General features: G+C 48.0%; 2 protein-coding genes across 2 annotated transcripts in view; one reads left to right on the top strand and one right to left on the bottom strand.

The window, feature by feature from the left end:
- Positions 1-6,268, top strand: part of LOC102837126 (uncharacterized protein FLJ43738-like) — a 14,065-nt gene extending 7,797 nt beyond the window's left edge. Inside the window, exons 3-7 of the mRNA XM_006870514.1 lie at positions 551-745; positions 2,624-2,848; positions 4,935-5,139; positions 5,217-5,373; positions 6,264-6,268. Of these exons, the coding sequence (XP_006870576.1) occupies positions 551-745; positions 2,624-2,848; positions 4,935-5,139; positions 5,217-5,373; positions 6,264-6,268 (787 nt within the window). The remainder of the gene's footprint in view (positions 1-550; positions 746-2,623; positions 2,849-4,934; positions 5,140-5,216; positions 5,374-6,263) is intronic.
- A 1,428-nt stretch (positions 6,269-7,696) lies between these two features.
- Positions 7,697-15,219, bottom strand: part of ACAD9 (acyl-CoA dehydrogenase family, member 9) — a 46,336-nt gene continuing 38,813 nt past the window's right edge. Inside the window, exons 12-18 of the mRNA XM_006870473.1 lie at positions 13,169-13,297; positions 11,210-11,289; positions 10,557-10,683; positions 10,283-10,360; positions 9,446-9,574; positions 8,536-8,608; positions 7,697-7,797 (exon numbers count right to left, since the gene is read on the bottom strand). Of these exons, the coding sequence (XP_006870535.1) occupies positions 7,697-7,797; positions 8,536-8,608; positions 9,446-9,574; positions 10,283-10,360; positions 10,557-10,683; positions 11,210-11,289; positions 13,169-13,297 (717 nt within the window). The remainder of the gene's footprint in view (positions 7,798-8,535; positions 8,609-9,445; positions 9,575-10,282; positions 10,361-10,556; positions 10,684-11,209; positions 11,290-13,168; positions 13,298-15,219) is intronic.

The raw sequence follows: 15,219 nt of genomic DNA, 5'->3' as shown, positions 1-15,219 counted from the left end.
GAGCGGCTGGTAGTTTCGAACCGCTGACCTTAAGGTTCGCAGCCCGATTCGTAACCACTACGCTACCAGAGCTCCTTTATATATATATATTTTAAACCCACGAATCAATAAGAGAATGATAAGGACATCCTAGTAAAAAGAGTGGACAAAAGATTTGGGCAGCTGCCTCATGGAGTCATGAAGGACAGCGTAGTGTAGACATCACCAGATTCAGCAAGGTGCAGAAGGGAATGAAAGGCAGGGAAGGCAGGGTGTGTTTAGACACTGGCCACAATGACACTGCCAGGGTGTGAAATGTGTCAAGGCAGGGGGAGATGAAGGAAAGCAAAAGGACATGGAGAACAAGGACAGCGGGACAGAAATCTGAAGAGGGCTCCAGGCTTTGAAAGATTTCATTGACCAGGTAACATTTGTTATTAATGTGTTTCTCTGTTTGTTTGATTTTAAGCAAAAAAAAGTTCTATCTACCAGACAAATGTAACATATTCAAAAGTATACTAAGAACCTGCATACCAGAGTTAAGGCTCTTAACCATGGCCTTCTCTCACAGAATTCCCAAATCTGAGCGCAGAAAATACAAGGTGCTCTACAACTCTAAGCTCTGGTTCCAGCACCGCTTCTTCGCAGACCTGGAGACCATCTTGTACCACGTGCACCTCTTCAAGCCCCTGTCACTCCTCGTGAGGAACTCCCAACTCTATGTCCGGAATTCAGTGCCGCAGGACACCTTCCAGGCCCTGGTCAGGTGAGACTGCTTGGCCACCATCCCCACGGAGAGCCAGGCAGGCCATGTGAGTGCGCTCCATCGTGGGCTGAACAGCGGCCCTGTGAGGTACACTTTGTATTATGCTTTATGCCCAAAGGAGCTGAGCCAGGAGTGGAGTGCAGTTCATGGTGACCCCAGAGCTTGTTTTTTCCAGTATTCTACATGATCTTGTAAGGTAGTTTCAGAAGCTTCAAACACGTATCACGAGTCTACAGTGTCTGCTGTTTTAGAAGAGTCAGAGTGATCACCTGGCTAAGATTTACTTTCCAAGGCGGGGACAGGGATGTGGTGGAACGCTGGACCCATTAGATGTCAGGCAACAGTTTCTTCTGTCAATGGACTTTTTGTTTGCTTTTTTTCTGAAGCCCCATCTCCTCTCTCTCCATCCCTTAAAACCCTTCTCCAAAAATCAGGATCTTTCAGTATTTGTGTGTGCCTTTCTCTGCCCACCTGCGCCATCTCAGCCTTCGGGTGTTAGCGTACACTAACCCCCCTGGGATGCTGCTGGTCTGCTGGGCTGTGAGCCACACTGCTTCCCTCTTAATGAGCCCTTCGTGGAGCACTGTCTGTCTCCTTTGTTCATGTGTTTAGTAGTCACCCTAGTAACCTCTAAGAGAAGGACCAGAGATGTCACACATGGTCCCCTCTCTCCAGGAATCTCCATTTAGAAGGGGAGGCACACAAATAATATAGTAGCGTGTGCTGGGACCCTGTGACAGGCTGCTCTGTAGGCCGCTAAGGAGGGGTTTCTTTGAGGAGGCTCAACAGGGCTGAGTGTGGAGAAGCAGTGAGGTGGCATCATGTGGACAATTCACCTGCTGCTGGGGAAGAGGCTGGAGGTGCAAACCAGATGTTTGTATTTTTAGAGCCAACAGCAGGTCTGGACCAGAGTCTGCCCTCAGTTTAGTGCCTGCCAAATGTACTACTAAGACAGACAGAGAAAAGTTAAAGTTCTCCTTTTATCCCACTCTCAGCTTTACTGAAGGGATGGGCACACAGAGATCGGGAAATCCCAAAGCAGCAGACTAGGGGCTTCAGGTCAGGTAGGGCGAGTGAGCAGCACTGGGCAGTACAGTCATGTGGGGAGGTCTTGGGCATCTGGAGGTCCAAGAGTCTTGAGGACCAGTCAAAAGGAGAAGGTTAGACTCAATCATGTTTGCTGGTGATAAGTAGTAGTTAGGGGTGTTAAGGAAAGCAAAGAAAACGATTTAGTGCTTTCTGCATCCAAGTTGTTTGAATACATTATGGTTTTATTCCTTTCTAGAAGATGAGGATACAGAAACTCGAAGATTAAGTGGTAGACCAAGGTCACTCAGCTAGTAAGAGGTCAAGTCCAAGCTCCAAAGGCATCTGCCTCCCAGCCAGACTCAGACGTAGCTGAGACAGCAAGCTAGCAAGTGGTAGTTCCCAAACACGTGCTCCTGGAGACTGTTTGTGTCAATCACTTGCTGTTGCACACTGGGTCTTGAGAGAGGGCAACTAGGAGTTTAAAAGCTCATTTTCAGGACTGGAACGTGGTCTGGATTGGGGAAAGGAGAACTGTTGGGTCCTTGAACTTGGTTAATAAATGAGGCAGTGCGTGTATTGTCTTCCTCCTGGTACAAGAGGCTTGGAGATCTGCACCCTAGCTGGCAGCACATTGGCTCTGTTCCTTGGCAGGATGTGGTCTGTTGAGAAGCATGAGAATAGACCACAGTACCAGAAAGGTATTTAGAACCGAGCGTGGGGAGATCTTTAACCTTTTCCATCCCCTTTCTGAAGGCATCAGATTTGAATCTGGGCTCTTCAATGGCTAACTCTGTCACCTTGGTGTCAGCTGATCTCTGAGTGGAACAGGGTGGCTGTTGTGTATTTCAGGCTCCACTACATCTGTCATCACAGCACCAAGCTCAGGGATGTGGTCACAAGAGACCTACTGCCTTCCTCTGCCATGATCAAATCCTTGAGTCAGGAGTTTGGGACGCCCATTTCACAAGAAGAGCTTTCAGATGAAAAACTATTGGCCCTACCACCTCAACCTGCCCCCAATCTAGAAGACTTCAGTAGTCGGAAGTTCACCCTTATTTCTGACATTCACACCCACCAGGAGAAGTACCTACAGTGGAGGAGCAGTATGATGCTGAAGAATAAAGACCAGAAGAACAGCGTAATCCAGGTGAGTCCCCAGGCCTTTGCCCCACCTGGGCTGGCCAGTCACCTGCTGAGAGATACAAGGCATATAGCATGTTTTTGAGTTTGGCATCTGCTTTCTTACTGGGCTGGATGGACAAGAAGCACAGGGTTAAACTGTGTCAGAAGTTTTTACTCCTAGGCCTGGCTTTAACACAGCCTTCCTGAAAATTTTCCTTTCGTTACTGATTTCTAGTTTCATTCCACTGTGAAAAGAAGTTTATCGTTTATAATTTAATCTTTTAAAAGTGTATTAAGATTTGTTTTGTGACATAACATATGGTCTCTCCTTTATTCTGGTAACATGGTAATTTTCAAGTATTATACCAGTCTTGAATTCTTGGAATGAATACAATTTAGTTATGATTTATTATTCTGTTCATATATACATGGCTTTAACTGATTGGCTGTTGTCTAAATTTCTATAAAATTCTCAGGGAAATAGATTAAAAACAAAAGCTCCAATCATTCAGTAACTATGTACATCAAGAACTAGAAAAAGCAACTTGAACCCAGACAGGACAGAGCTTGCTGTATGTTTTCCGTTCTTGACCTAGTTTTCTAGGTCTGAAGTTAACACTGGCCTGATACCTGCATCAGGGGCTGGCCCTCTGTTTCTCTCTTTGTGGCTTTTAAATGATGACTCCCGTTGGTTTAATCAATAGGATCATTCAGGTTTTCTCCATCATGGGCCAATTTTACTAAGTTTTGAGTTGCGTTTTTGTAGCAATTTGCCCATTTCATGTAAATTTTAAGTTATTGGCATGAACTGATTTCTAGTATTCTCTTAGTACAGAATCTGTGGTAATGTCCCCTTTTCAACTGTTAACTTTGTTCCATCTGTTGAGATGGTTAACATGTAGGTTAAGGTCACTTTCTTAAGAATTGTACTCTTGGTGTTTCAAAGCTAAAGTTGGTTATTTAGCGCTTTAATAAGCAAATTCAATGTATTTGACAATTTAGAGTGGTCATCTCTTCCTCTTTTCCCCTCTTATGGGTCTCTGTACCTTTCTCTGCACTGTGACATTGTACCTGGTCTTCTTCCTCATTGGCATTTTGCTTTGGAAAGGCAGCCAGTGGGTCATCTTGTTTCATGTGTATTACATGTAGAAAGAAAAGTGCTGCCCTGCCTTGTGTTCCTGTGAGTTAGACATGGCTCCTATGCTCGTGTGGGGGATTCTGAAGTCCATTCTGGATGGGAAAAGATTAAACTAGAAGGCTCTTTTGTCACAGTTCAATGATGAGTAACAGCAATTCCTGATTTCCTACAGTACAGCAACGTCCTAGGGAGATCTCAAATGCATGTTGGTAGGGCCGTGTGTGGTAATGACTGCACTTTTTCTTCAGAAAAATATTTTAGAAGCATATCAGGTCAACAAGAAGCCTCTCGAGTCTGTGGCAAAGGTGATTAGAATTTCAGCCCCTGTCAAAGAAACTGTCTACAACTACAGCATTCAGAGCTTAAATTCCACAGAGCTTGCCAAGAAGGAGCTCTATCGAGAGATGGCCAAAGTAAGTAAGTGAGAGGCCCCGAGTGGGAAAAATTGTGCAACACTTGCACTGCAGACAGAATAATAGCGGTGGCTAATCAGTGAGTTCTTCCCTCTCTGAACACATCTCTGCCTAGAAGTCAGCAGGTAGGGATCTCAGTTGTGCAGAATAAAGCCATTCAGCTAGGGGGAAGTAGATTGGGTGCTGGGATAGAGGCCCCTAACATGGTCAGATACATGGGTGAAAACCACTACAAGTTCTGAAATGTAGTGAGCACACTTGGTTGTTGCTCATGAAAGGTAGCTGTCACCCTCCAGAATGAAAACCCTTGGCTTAGGCTACTAGCACATCTAAATAAACTTTAGAACATGACTCTTCCATAAAAGGAGACAAATGACCTTCACATGGTTATACAGAGCAGAATGTGGTCACGAACAGTCATTACGCCCCCAGCTGTCTATGATACCTGCTGCCAGCAATATCATGCAGATTTTTTTGCCCCTCATTTCCAGGAGCCAAGGAGAAGGTTCACATACTCGCAGGATTACCTTTCAGCTATGGTGGAACCTTACAACTGGGAAGCAGAGCAGAAGAAAGCAGAGAAGAAATCTCGCCAAGCCTGGCTCACTGCTAATGGATTCCAAGTACCGGGTCTTCACTGTAGCCATCATTCCAGGCTGCCACCTGTTAGCCACACCAAAGAACTAAACGAGGTCCATAGGGGGGAGCTGGGCAATAGGTGAGGTGCCCATAGCCACCTCCTTCCTTCTAACTTATGCCCCCCATTTAGGAGTGGAAAGAAAATGCACTGTATGCTAACGTGCTGAAGCCTGTGTTGGACCGGAAGAGCTGGGGCTGGGCCCAGCGTCATGTGGACTTTGATCTATACAAGAAGCCACCCACTTATCTGGAGCTGCCCCCTTCTCCAGCACTGAAACCCAAAACAGGTAACAGACAAGATCTTCACAAAGTCAAACCTCCTAATGCTGTTGGCAGGGATCCAGTGCCACCTAGAATTTTAGCAGTATTCACGTTTAGATATCAAACTTCCTGTGCTGGGAAATCTAGATTCTGACTGGATATATAACAGGCTGTTCATCAGGACACCTAGATTCTAACCTATTAGCATCCAATTGATTCCAACTCATAGTGACCTTAGGACAGAGTAGAGCTGCTATCTATATAAGGTTTCCAAGACTCACTGAGGAGGCCTGGTGTGGCGTCGTAGTTATCCGCATGGTTGGTCAGCAGTTCAGACTCACCAGCTGCTGCTCAGAAATCCTACACAGTGTCGCTATGAGTCAAAACTGACTTGATGGCACTTAACATCCACCACCCTTTATTGAAGCAGACCCCCTCATCTTTCGTCCATGGAAAAGGGTGGGCGACGTTGAACCACTACACTTGAGTAGGACCCTTCCGGATCCTACTTCTTACTTAGGAAACACTAACTTGCTCTGTGATTTAGGGGCAAGTGCCTTCACTGCTTTTTAGGCTTATTTTGTCTATAAAATGGGATAGTTAGGAGATGTTAGCTCTGGGGTACAGAGGTCCTGAGCTTCACTGGGAGCTTCCAACACCAAGATGTTGCCTGTGTTCCACCTGTGGGCTACAGGCAACACCTTTGATGTTTTATAGATAAATCATTCATAGACATAGAGAATTCAACTGTTGTCCAGAAAGGAAGAGAGGGGATGCATTTATCTAGCAAAAAGGTTTGTCTGATCTTCTTCCTTTCCTGGAGATGGCTGGTAACAGCTCCACGAAACAGAAGGAAGCTAAGAAGTTGTTAACATTTTCATTCTTCCATTTGCCAGAATTTGCTTCCTCCCTCCAGAATAGACCCTAGAATTTCTGGGGCTGCATGAACAAAAGATCCCGCTCTCTGCTTGTGTGCCCTAAGTACAGAGTTACTGCTGTGGCTCTTGTACAGAGTTACTGCTGTGGCTCTTGAGGAAGGCTCCAGGTAACAGCTATCCACTCGGAATGCTTACTGTCCACTCTTGCTTATTGGCAAGAGTCCTTCCTAGTGGGCTTCACTGACTGCCTACTTAGGAAAAACTTCAACATTGCAAGTGGGAATAGGCAATTTTTAAAGTCTCATTCCAGGAGTGTCCCCTCCTGTCCCCTGGCACTGTCCAAGTGCTGTCGAATTGGTTCCAATCCATATGAATAGTCATCTTTATATAGAGTTTCCAAGGAACTGCTGGTGAGCTCAAACCACCTACCTTGCAGTTCATACTGACTTGCGTCCAGTGCATTAGCATACAGCACCACCCCAGGACTCCTAACTAATCTACAAAATACTTTCAACAGAAGGTTATTTTTTCCTTTCCTCTTTTTAAGATAAGTGCTTAGCAACCTTCAACCCCAAAATGCCTTCTCCACATGCTGCAGCACTCCCAGACTCCTTTTCACCTATTTCAAGCACCCCCACAGATTAAAGGAGAGATAACTTATATTTGGAGGAACAGTGAAAGAGGTAACATCTACAGTGGGCTTTGTAGAGCCCCAACCACCTAAGCAGCAGACAATTCAGCACTAAAAGCTGAATACCTGCCTATTAAGCACTCTGGGAACCAATCTATGCTGCAAAGGAGAAATGCAAACACCTGACAAGAGTACCTTGTGGTCCTCATTTCAGAGTAGAGACCAATCCATGCAAAGAAGGTAGAAAGACAAGACAAGCACTGGTAGTATATAATCAGAACAGCAATGTAGTGTTACCCCGTCAAATACAAGGGCTTCCGGGGGGCCCTGCTCCTCACTGTGTCATTAGTTGATTCTAAGGAAAAACGTGACTAGCATAGCAAGGGTTAGAAGGGCAAACACAAACTAGGACATTTTATAGTTTTTATTTAATTGTTCCTGGTCTATGTTTTAAGTGCCCTTTATTCCTTGAACAACATGAAGACAGCTTTTATGTTGTCTCTTAGAAATGGCTCCAGGTCTCAAACAGGACCTCACCAGCTTCATTCATACCATGGAGACAGCCACATCAGCCTGTTTCCACTGTAATATCACTATCACCTAAACTAACAACATCCTCAGCAGTCCCGTTTCCTCTCACCCTCATTGAGATGCTCACTTCATGTTAGATACAATGTCTAAAGACAGAAAGCTGCCAGGCAAAGCCTAGAAGAGCTCTCTTAGGCAAGGAGAAAGCCCTTCTGTTTATGCAAAGTCCCTAAGGTCTCTACCTTGTGAAACACAGTGAAAGTTGTCCAGTAGCAACTGGCTGGAAAGCCAGCTGACAGCAGTGCCCTCCACTCAGGATGTCCTGTCCAGAGGGTGAGCACAAATGTAGGCTTGCTTCTCTAGGATTTGCTGGGCCACCTTCTTAATCTGTTGGTCTAGATTTTCTGGAGAATCTGGGAGGAATAAAAAAGGGAGTGGATGATTTTTCTGCACTATGATAATCATACCTGGATGAACCAGGATTTTTGTTTTTTTCTCTCCAACAAAGCCAATCCAACTTCAGGATTCCCTAAAGCAGATCCCTTCACACCCCTAAGACCTCAAAGGGAGAAAAAAGGATAGGCACTTTATTCTGACAAGCCAGGCGCTTGTCCTGTTGAGTGGGGTGGGTAGGAAGAAGGCGCTTTGTGGTGCTCAGCACGTACAGTCACGCCAGCACCTTAGAGATGCCAAGGCCAGTACTCACTGTGACATACAGAATTGTCTGCTGCTCTCCTGAGCTAGTGCCAGAACACTGGCATCCTCCCCCCCACATCACCTGGCAATAGGGAGGATACGAGCGCCTTCAGGCCAACATGACTGCAAGAGGCAGAAGGAGGAGCCCACAAGCCAGGCATTCCAAAACATAGCCAAGGAACTAACAAACTCACCTAAATCAAGTGTAATGCTGCTTGCCTGGGGCATTTTCAAGAATCTGCCCCAGCAAGTTGGGGAGACCCTAGCAGGGTCTAGCACAAGTGAGCTCAGGCCAGTGTTCCCATCTCCTGGGCACTGCTGCAGGGGAGGCCAGGATCCCACTCAACATAGAGAAGTCTGTGAGCAGCTAACAGGCTCTGGGGACTGGACAGCTCACCACCACCAGTAGTGTGGACTCTGGCCCTCTCTACCCTTCCCCAAGCCATCCGACTTACTTTTATCCAGCTGAGACAAGGAGAAGAGGTTCTGGTAATAAGCTTCCATGCAGAAGATGTTGGCCAACAGAACCTGGCAAGACCAACAAGGTCAGAAGGGATGATAGTACTGAGAATCCAGGCCATGGAGTAACCCCTCCCCTTCCCTGTCAACCACACTGGGCAGCTCATCTCAGAAGGGATAGTCTAAGTTCTAATCGCTGCCCTGACCCCAAAGGCAAGTGACTCAACATCTCTGAGCCCATTTCCTGCTCTGCAGTGACTGTAGGATAAGCACTTAAAGAGCCTATGTTGTTATGTGCCGTGGAGTCGGTTCCAACTCATAGTGACCCTGTACAGGGTTTCCAAGGCTGTAATCTTTACAGGAGCAGAAAGCCTCATCTTTCTCCTGTGGAACAGCTGGTAGTTTCAAACTGATGACCCTGAGGTTCACAGCCCGATTTGTAACCACCACGCTACCAGACACCTCTTTAAATGGAGTCCTGGTATGTATGGCACTGTGGGTTAATGCGCTGGACTGCAAAGTTGTTTGAACCACAAGGTTGGTGGTTTAAGCTCACCAGCTGTTCCTTGAAACCCTGTACAGGGTCACTGTGGGTTGCAAACGACTCGCCAGCACTTAACAACACACACCTCCAGCAAGGTGAACAGGTGGGGTCTGCCCTCGATGGGAACAAAAGACGGGTAAGGCCTGCTGAGCTCTGGGACCTCTGTCACTTATCCCACGCCTTTTCTCTCCCAGGTAAGAAGATTTGTAAAGGGAGTAAGCCTGTCTCCTGAGCAGCACTGTGTGCTATATGTAGCCCACCCTCTTGTTGACCACCACTGACACATCCTGCCTTCATTAAAGAACACCAGCACAAAAGCTAGCAGGGGTCACATTTATGACCTGGGCTGGGTAGGGGCTCACCTCGTGGTCATGGTTTCGGAGTCCAATGCGAATTGAACGGCTGGCACGTGACAGGACAGCCGTCATGGCGTACAGGTTGATGAGGATGTTAGCCACCCGCTTCATGACCATCTGCTCCTCCACGATGGTCTAGAACACCAGAAGCTCCAGTGGACAACTGCTGTCCAGGCCTGCCCCCCACCTGGCCCCATCTTTGCTTCAGTAAAGTGGAGCTAATGATTCTTTCTCTTAGTGTTGGATGGGAGTCCCAGTGTGGCACTGTAGGATAAGCACTGCTAACCACAAGGTTGGTGGTTCAAACCCACCAGGTCGCTATGAGTCAAAACCGACTCCACAGCACTTCACAACAACAGTACTGTTGTCTGAGGCTGGCTTTCACATGCTTTCTGTCGTCCTCTCTTTGATCTGTCTAGATTTGGGTAGTGGTCAAAGCTGAGACCAGTGATAGTTCCTGAGGGAGTTTAGTGGCACCTTCTACATACAGCAAGAGCTTCTTCACAGGGCAGGTCCCTTCACTCAGGCCCTTGGGGGGACTGCCTGTCTCCTAATTCCAGGGATCCTCTCCTCCTCTGAAAGGCCCATGGGAGAACACTAGTAGGAAACTACTACTGGATCTCCTACCAGCCAGTTAAGACAGGCCCAGTCCTACTCTCCAACCCTCGATGGCAATCAAACCTGGTCTCTAGAGCCTTTACCTTGATACTCTTAAGTCCCATACAGAAGTTTAACTACAAGGTATGAGAACTGGGGTCCCAAAGGTAGACAGCTATCTTGTGGATGCTGGCCACACCTTCCGGGTTCCAAAGGAGGGCCTGCTGTGGCAGGGGACCCCGTTACCTTGCCAAAGCGGAGCAGCAACATCTCCACGGTCTGGCCAAAGTAATACACATTCTCTTCTAGCTTGCTGGCACTGTCCTATTAGATCAGAACATTAAGACCCAGGTCAGCATCTCTCCTCAGGCCCATCCCAGTCCACCTGCAGAGGGCTAAGGGGCATTTGAGTGAGAGAACAGACAGATGGGCAGAGAAAGAGGTGGAGGCATTAGGATGAGCTGGTCTTCCCAGCAGCAGGACACCCCACCACTCCAACATTTGCCTAAGGCCCACTCACTTGAAGACTGGGATGTACAACGCCAAGCTTGCCAGTCAGTCCTAGGTCCACGGAACGGCTCAGGGAGTCTCGAAGCTTTCGGCCAACTGTCTCCATAATCGTGCTCACGTTTCCCTGTTTAAGCTCCCTGTAGAGAGCCCACAGCTCCATGAGCTGCAGCCCACACTCCAAGTGCACCAACCTTACTCCCAAACTCCCTCAAACTATAAAGAGGCCCTCTCCTCTGTGCCTGGAGAGACAGGTGAGCAAGTCAGCCACATGCTAGTACTAGCTGCCTCCACATGGGCTCCAGCACCACTCCCCGTGGTTCTGTCCTGAGGATGGGGTCAGGGAGGGAAAGATCAAAAGAAAAACTGATCTTATGTGGCCTCCAAGACTGCTGAGACAGCTCTCAATTCCCAGGTTCAGGAAAAACAAGTTCCTTCCGACGGGGGAGACCAGAGCTACTGGTGAGGGGTCAGATGGACTTCCAGATGGGGCTGGAGGGTAGTGTGCTGTAAGCGCTGCCCACAGTGGAAGGTAGGCTCTGGAGCCTGCTTGCTCATTGCTCCTCCCTCCTACTAGTCCAAACCCAATCAGCCTTCAAGAGCACTCCAATGTTGCACTGGGGCAGGTGGAACCCCTAGAAGCCAGATAATGGAAATGGTACCTACTTGATCCTAGTAGTCAGGATGCGGCCAGCATGCTGCAGACCTGTCAAGGCGATGTACATCCGGAGAATCTCATTGGTTCCCTGTGGCCAGCAGTGCAGAGGTCAAAGAATGACCCCAAGGGGGCTGCAGAGCCTGCTCTTTCAGAGCAGCCACCGCAATCCCTCCCGCTCCCACCATGTGACCAGGGAGTTAAGGCCCTGCTCACTGTCCTGCACTGCAGAAGATACTGCTTCAAAAGCAGCATGGAACAAGAGGCTTGGGACAGGCTCGGCAGCAGCCAACACAGGACCACTTCCCTAGGGACCAGACCACACAGCCAGAGTCCCACTGAGACCCTCTCTACCCCAACTACCTGCGTTGTTGCTTTCTCCAAGCCTCAGATTTCCTGGCTTTAAAATAGGAAAAATGTCTTTCCTAATTGGTGAGGGTCAGACCCCTCCAAATCCAGGTCTGAGCCGGATCCCTCAGGGGAGCTGCAAACTGCTCCTCACATGCAGAGGCCCCCCACCCTCCACAACTGTGGGGCCACCTGTGGAGAAGGCCAGCTGTGAACCTCTGCCCCTTTAGCACAATGGTCAGAAAGGAGATGTGGAGGCTTGATTTCTGCCACAGCTAGGTCCTGGGAACCACAAAAGCAGGAAGGAAAGTGGATGCCTCCAGGCAAAACCACCTCTCTTCCTGAACAGCAAGGCTCCTTGATACTGAAACTAGGCTGACCACAGACCTGGAAAACTGAGCCCCTTGTGCCCTAAGGCTGGAACACGCAGAACATGAAAGGGAACAAAACTAGTCACTGAAGCCTGTCTACTTGGTACATCAGGAGTTCTCGAAACCCTGTAAACAGAGGTCAGGCCATCTGAGAAAGCTGACTAGCTGCTTCCTGGTCTCCTGCACACGCAGTGTCATCTCCTCACCACCTGCCCTAACAGCTCTACGCTGCTCCAGGCTGGGCCTCGTAGCCCTGTCTCTGGTCTCATGGCTACAACTCACCTCCACACCGGCCCCAGGGAGACCCTCCCCTCAGGCTGCAAATGCAACCAAATCCTGTCCCACTCTTAACCTGTGTGGTGTCCACTGCCCACCTACCCTGTGCAGCTCAGTTCCCTTACCTAGACACTCGTTTACTCTATTCAACTCACACTACAAGTTAGTTACTGTTTCCCAGTCCTCAGCCAGAAATGCCCTTCCCTAGCCTGGGGTCAGGGTGTGTGTTGTAGGATAAGCACCAGACTGCTAACCACAGGTTGGCAGTTCAAACCCACCAGCCACTGCTCCTCAGAAACCCTATACAGGGTTGCTATGAGTCGGAACCGACTTGGTAACACTTGACAACAGTAACACTTGCTTCCTGAGATCCCATGTCTGCCTCATTGTCTTTCACTGCACGTCTAGCACAGGACACGTGATCAGTCAGGCCCTACAGCAAACATGAGCACCCCAAAGGCAGGGCTGTTTGAGTCATCTCTGTGCTCCCAATCCCCCAGTGCCCCAGAGAGAGCAGCAAGTGGACAAAGAGGACGTGTCAGGGCTAAGAATGCCCCTAGGACAATCAGCATACTGAGGAGAGTTTGCAAGAGGCAGAGCTGGAGCCAGGACTAGACCTTGGGTCTCCAACGAGAAGGCCTCTGCTTGTCCAACTGTATCCAGGCAAAATGTTTGGCAAACAACACCAGCAGCAGGCCACCAGAAGGCAGTGTGCCCTGCAAGGCCCTTAGGAATATGACCCTGAAGGAGCTACTTAAACTCTTTCGGTCTTAATTCCTTCCTCGGTAAGAAAAAAAAGTCTTTGAAGGGTTAAGAGGGTCAAATAAAGAGAGCACATACAAGCCATAGCCCAGGTGGGTCCTGCTGGGGTCTCAGCACTTCTCAGGCCTTAGGACCTGCCTGGTCAGGGAGGCGCTGATAAGGAGGAAGCCATCAGCAGAAGTCTGTATCACAGGGTAACCTAGGGCCACTTACCTCGAAGATGAGAAGGATACGGCTGTCACGGAGCATGCGCTCATAAGGGTAGTCCCGCATGTAACCCAAGCCCCCGAGGATCTGCAGCGCCTCACTCACACATTGCCAGGCAGCCTCGGAGCTGAACACCTGCCAAAGGCCAAGGACAAAGTCAGCACAGGGTTGTTCGTGCTGAATCCCTACCAAAAGGCAGGCCTAAGTCATGAGGGAGGGAGCTCAATACAGAGAATTGGGCTTTGGGATCAGACCCACCCAGGTCAGAATTCTGTCACTTCTTCCTGGATGACACTGGGTAAGTCCTTTTCTGCCCTCAAGCACACTGACTAGCTTATAGTTCTCCACACCCACCTTGACTTTTCAAACCACTGTCTTCTCAGGAAGGAAATGTACTTTGACACCTGGGCAAAGCCCTGCTTTAAACCCATTACAATTCCCCTCTTTCCAGGATGCCTGAGTGTATTCCCTTGACCCTGTTTTCCTCTCTGTGCATCTGAGTAGATCTGCCATACTACAGCCCTGCATTTTCAGGATTCTTTCTCGGTCCATAATTTAAGCCTCTTGAGAGCAGATACTGTCATCTTTAGCCCCAGGCTCAGCCACTGGAAAAAGATCTGCTTATATGCCACATCAGTGGCTCTGTAGGATAAGTACTGGGCTGAGAACCCCAAGGTCAGTGGCTCAAGCTCACCAGCCGATCGCTAGGAGACAGATGAGGCTTTCTGCTTCTGTAAAGATTTATAGTCTCAGAACGTACTCTACAGCATTTGACAACAATACGTCAACTAATGTCTACAGTTACTGCTGAAAGGCTGAGAGGAATAAATGAGTACAAGAGCTTTCATCAAAGTACTGGATAAAAGTCTAAGCTTCTTAGGTGGGCTTTCTTCCTATACTAGAGCTTTGCTTCTCTAAACGGCCGTTCTGTCTCCACTGCCCTCAAGAGTTGCCTGTCCAGAACCCAGTTTAAAAAATAGTTATGGTTGGCCAAATCAGGCAAGGCATCACTTTTATTACAGCTAAAATAAAAACCAGTATCACCCCCAAAATACCCAACATACTAATACCGACTTTAGCCCAATATTCCATAAAAGAAAGTTTTGATACTAAAAAGTCCAAAGGCTATTAAGTCTAGAATGAGTCCTTTCCAAGAAGTTCCCTTGAACTGATACCAAGTTGTAGTTATTGGGTGCCAATGAGCTAATTCTGACTCGTAGTAAATGCATGTGACAGAGTTCAGCCACTCAGACTGTCATCTTTACAGGTACAGACCACCATGTCTTTCCCCCACAGAGCAGGTGGTTCCAACTGCCAACCTTTTGGTTAGCAGCGGCACATTTAACCACCGCATCACCAGGGCTTCTGGATGTAAAGTGACACTGTATTTCCTCTTTTATTATTGCTCAGTGTCATTGAGTCGGTTCAGCTTCAGTGACCCTGTACAGCATTTCTCAGGAGCGGCAGGTGTGTGTGAACCACCGACCTTGTGGTTAGCAGTCTGGTCTTTAACCTACAGTGCCAGCTATGTTTTCTTTTTTGGCTATAGAAAATGTGCTCACCACCCACACTGAGGAAACAATGAACAATGACTGCTCCTATACACTTGCTCCTAGCTGTTACATGATCTGTTGTTCCTCCTGTGCTATTCTGGTCCCCACACCTGGCATGTGTCAATCACAAACTGACCTATGAACTATGGGGAAAAGAGAGAACACAACACTCTGATTTTCAAAGGCTGGACCTAAAAAGCAGTCTTCAGAAGTGGGAACCCACAGAATGGGAAAAAATCTTTTGCAACGACACATCAGACAAGAGACCCATTTCTAAAATATATAGGAAACAACACCTCTACAAGAAAAAGACAAATAACCCAATTAAAAAACGGGCACAGAACATGAACAGACACTTCACCAAGGAGGAGATCAGAGGATGGGCCTGGAACTCTGATCTTCAGGTAAAGGGATAAATTAGTGGATCGAGTGTTTACTGGAAGAGAGAGTTGGACAGACGCGGCAAGAAAGGAGGTAACTTCTGATTTGGGGCGGCCGACAGCC

The sequence above is a fragment of the Chrysochloris asiatica genome, unplaced genomic scaffold, assembly GCF_000296735.1.
Source record: "Chrysochloris asiatica unplaced genomic scaffold, ChrAsi1.0 scaffold00142, whole genome shotgun sequence".
Classification (NCBI taxonomy): Eukaryota; Metazoa; Chordata; class Mammalia; order Afrosoricida; family Chrysochloridae; genus Chrysochloris; species Chrysochloris asiatica.
This window is presented reverse-complemented; position numbering and strand designations above follow the sequence as displayed.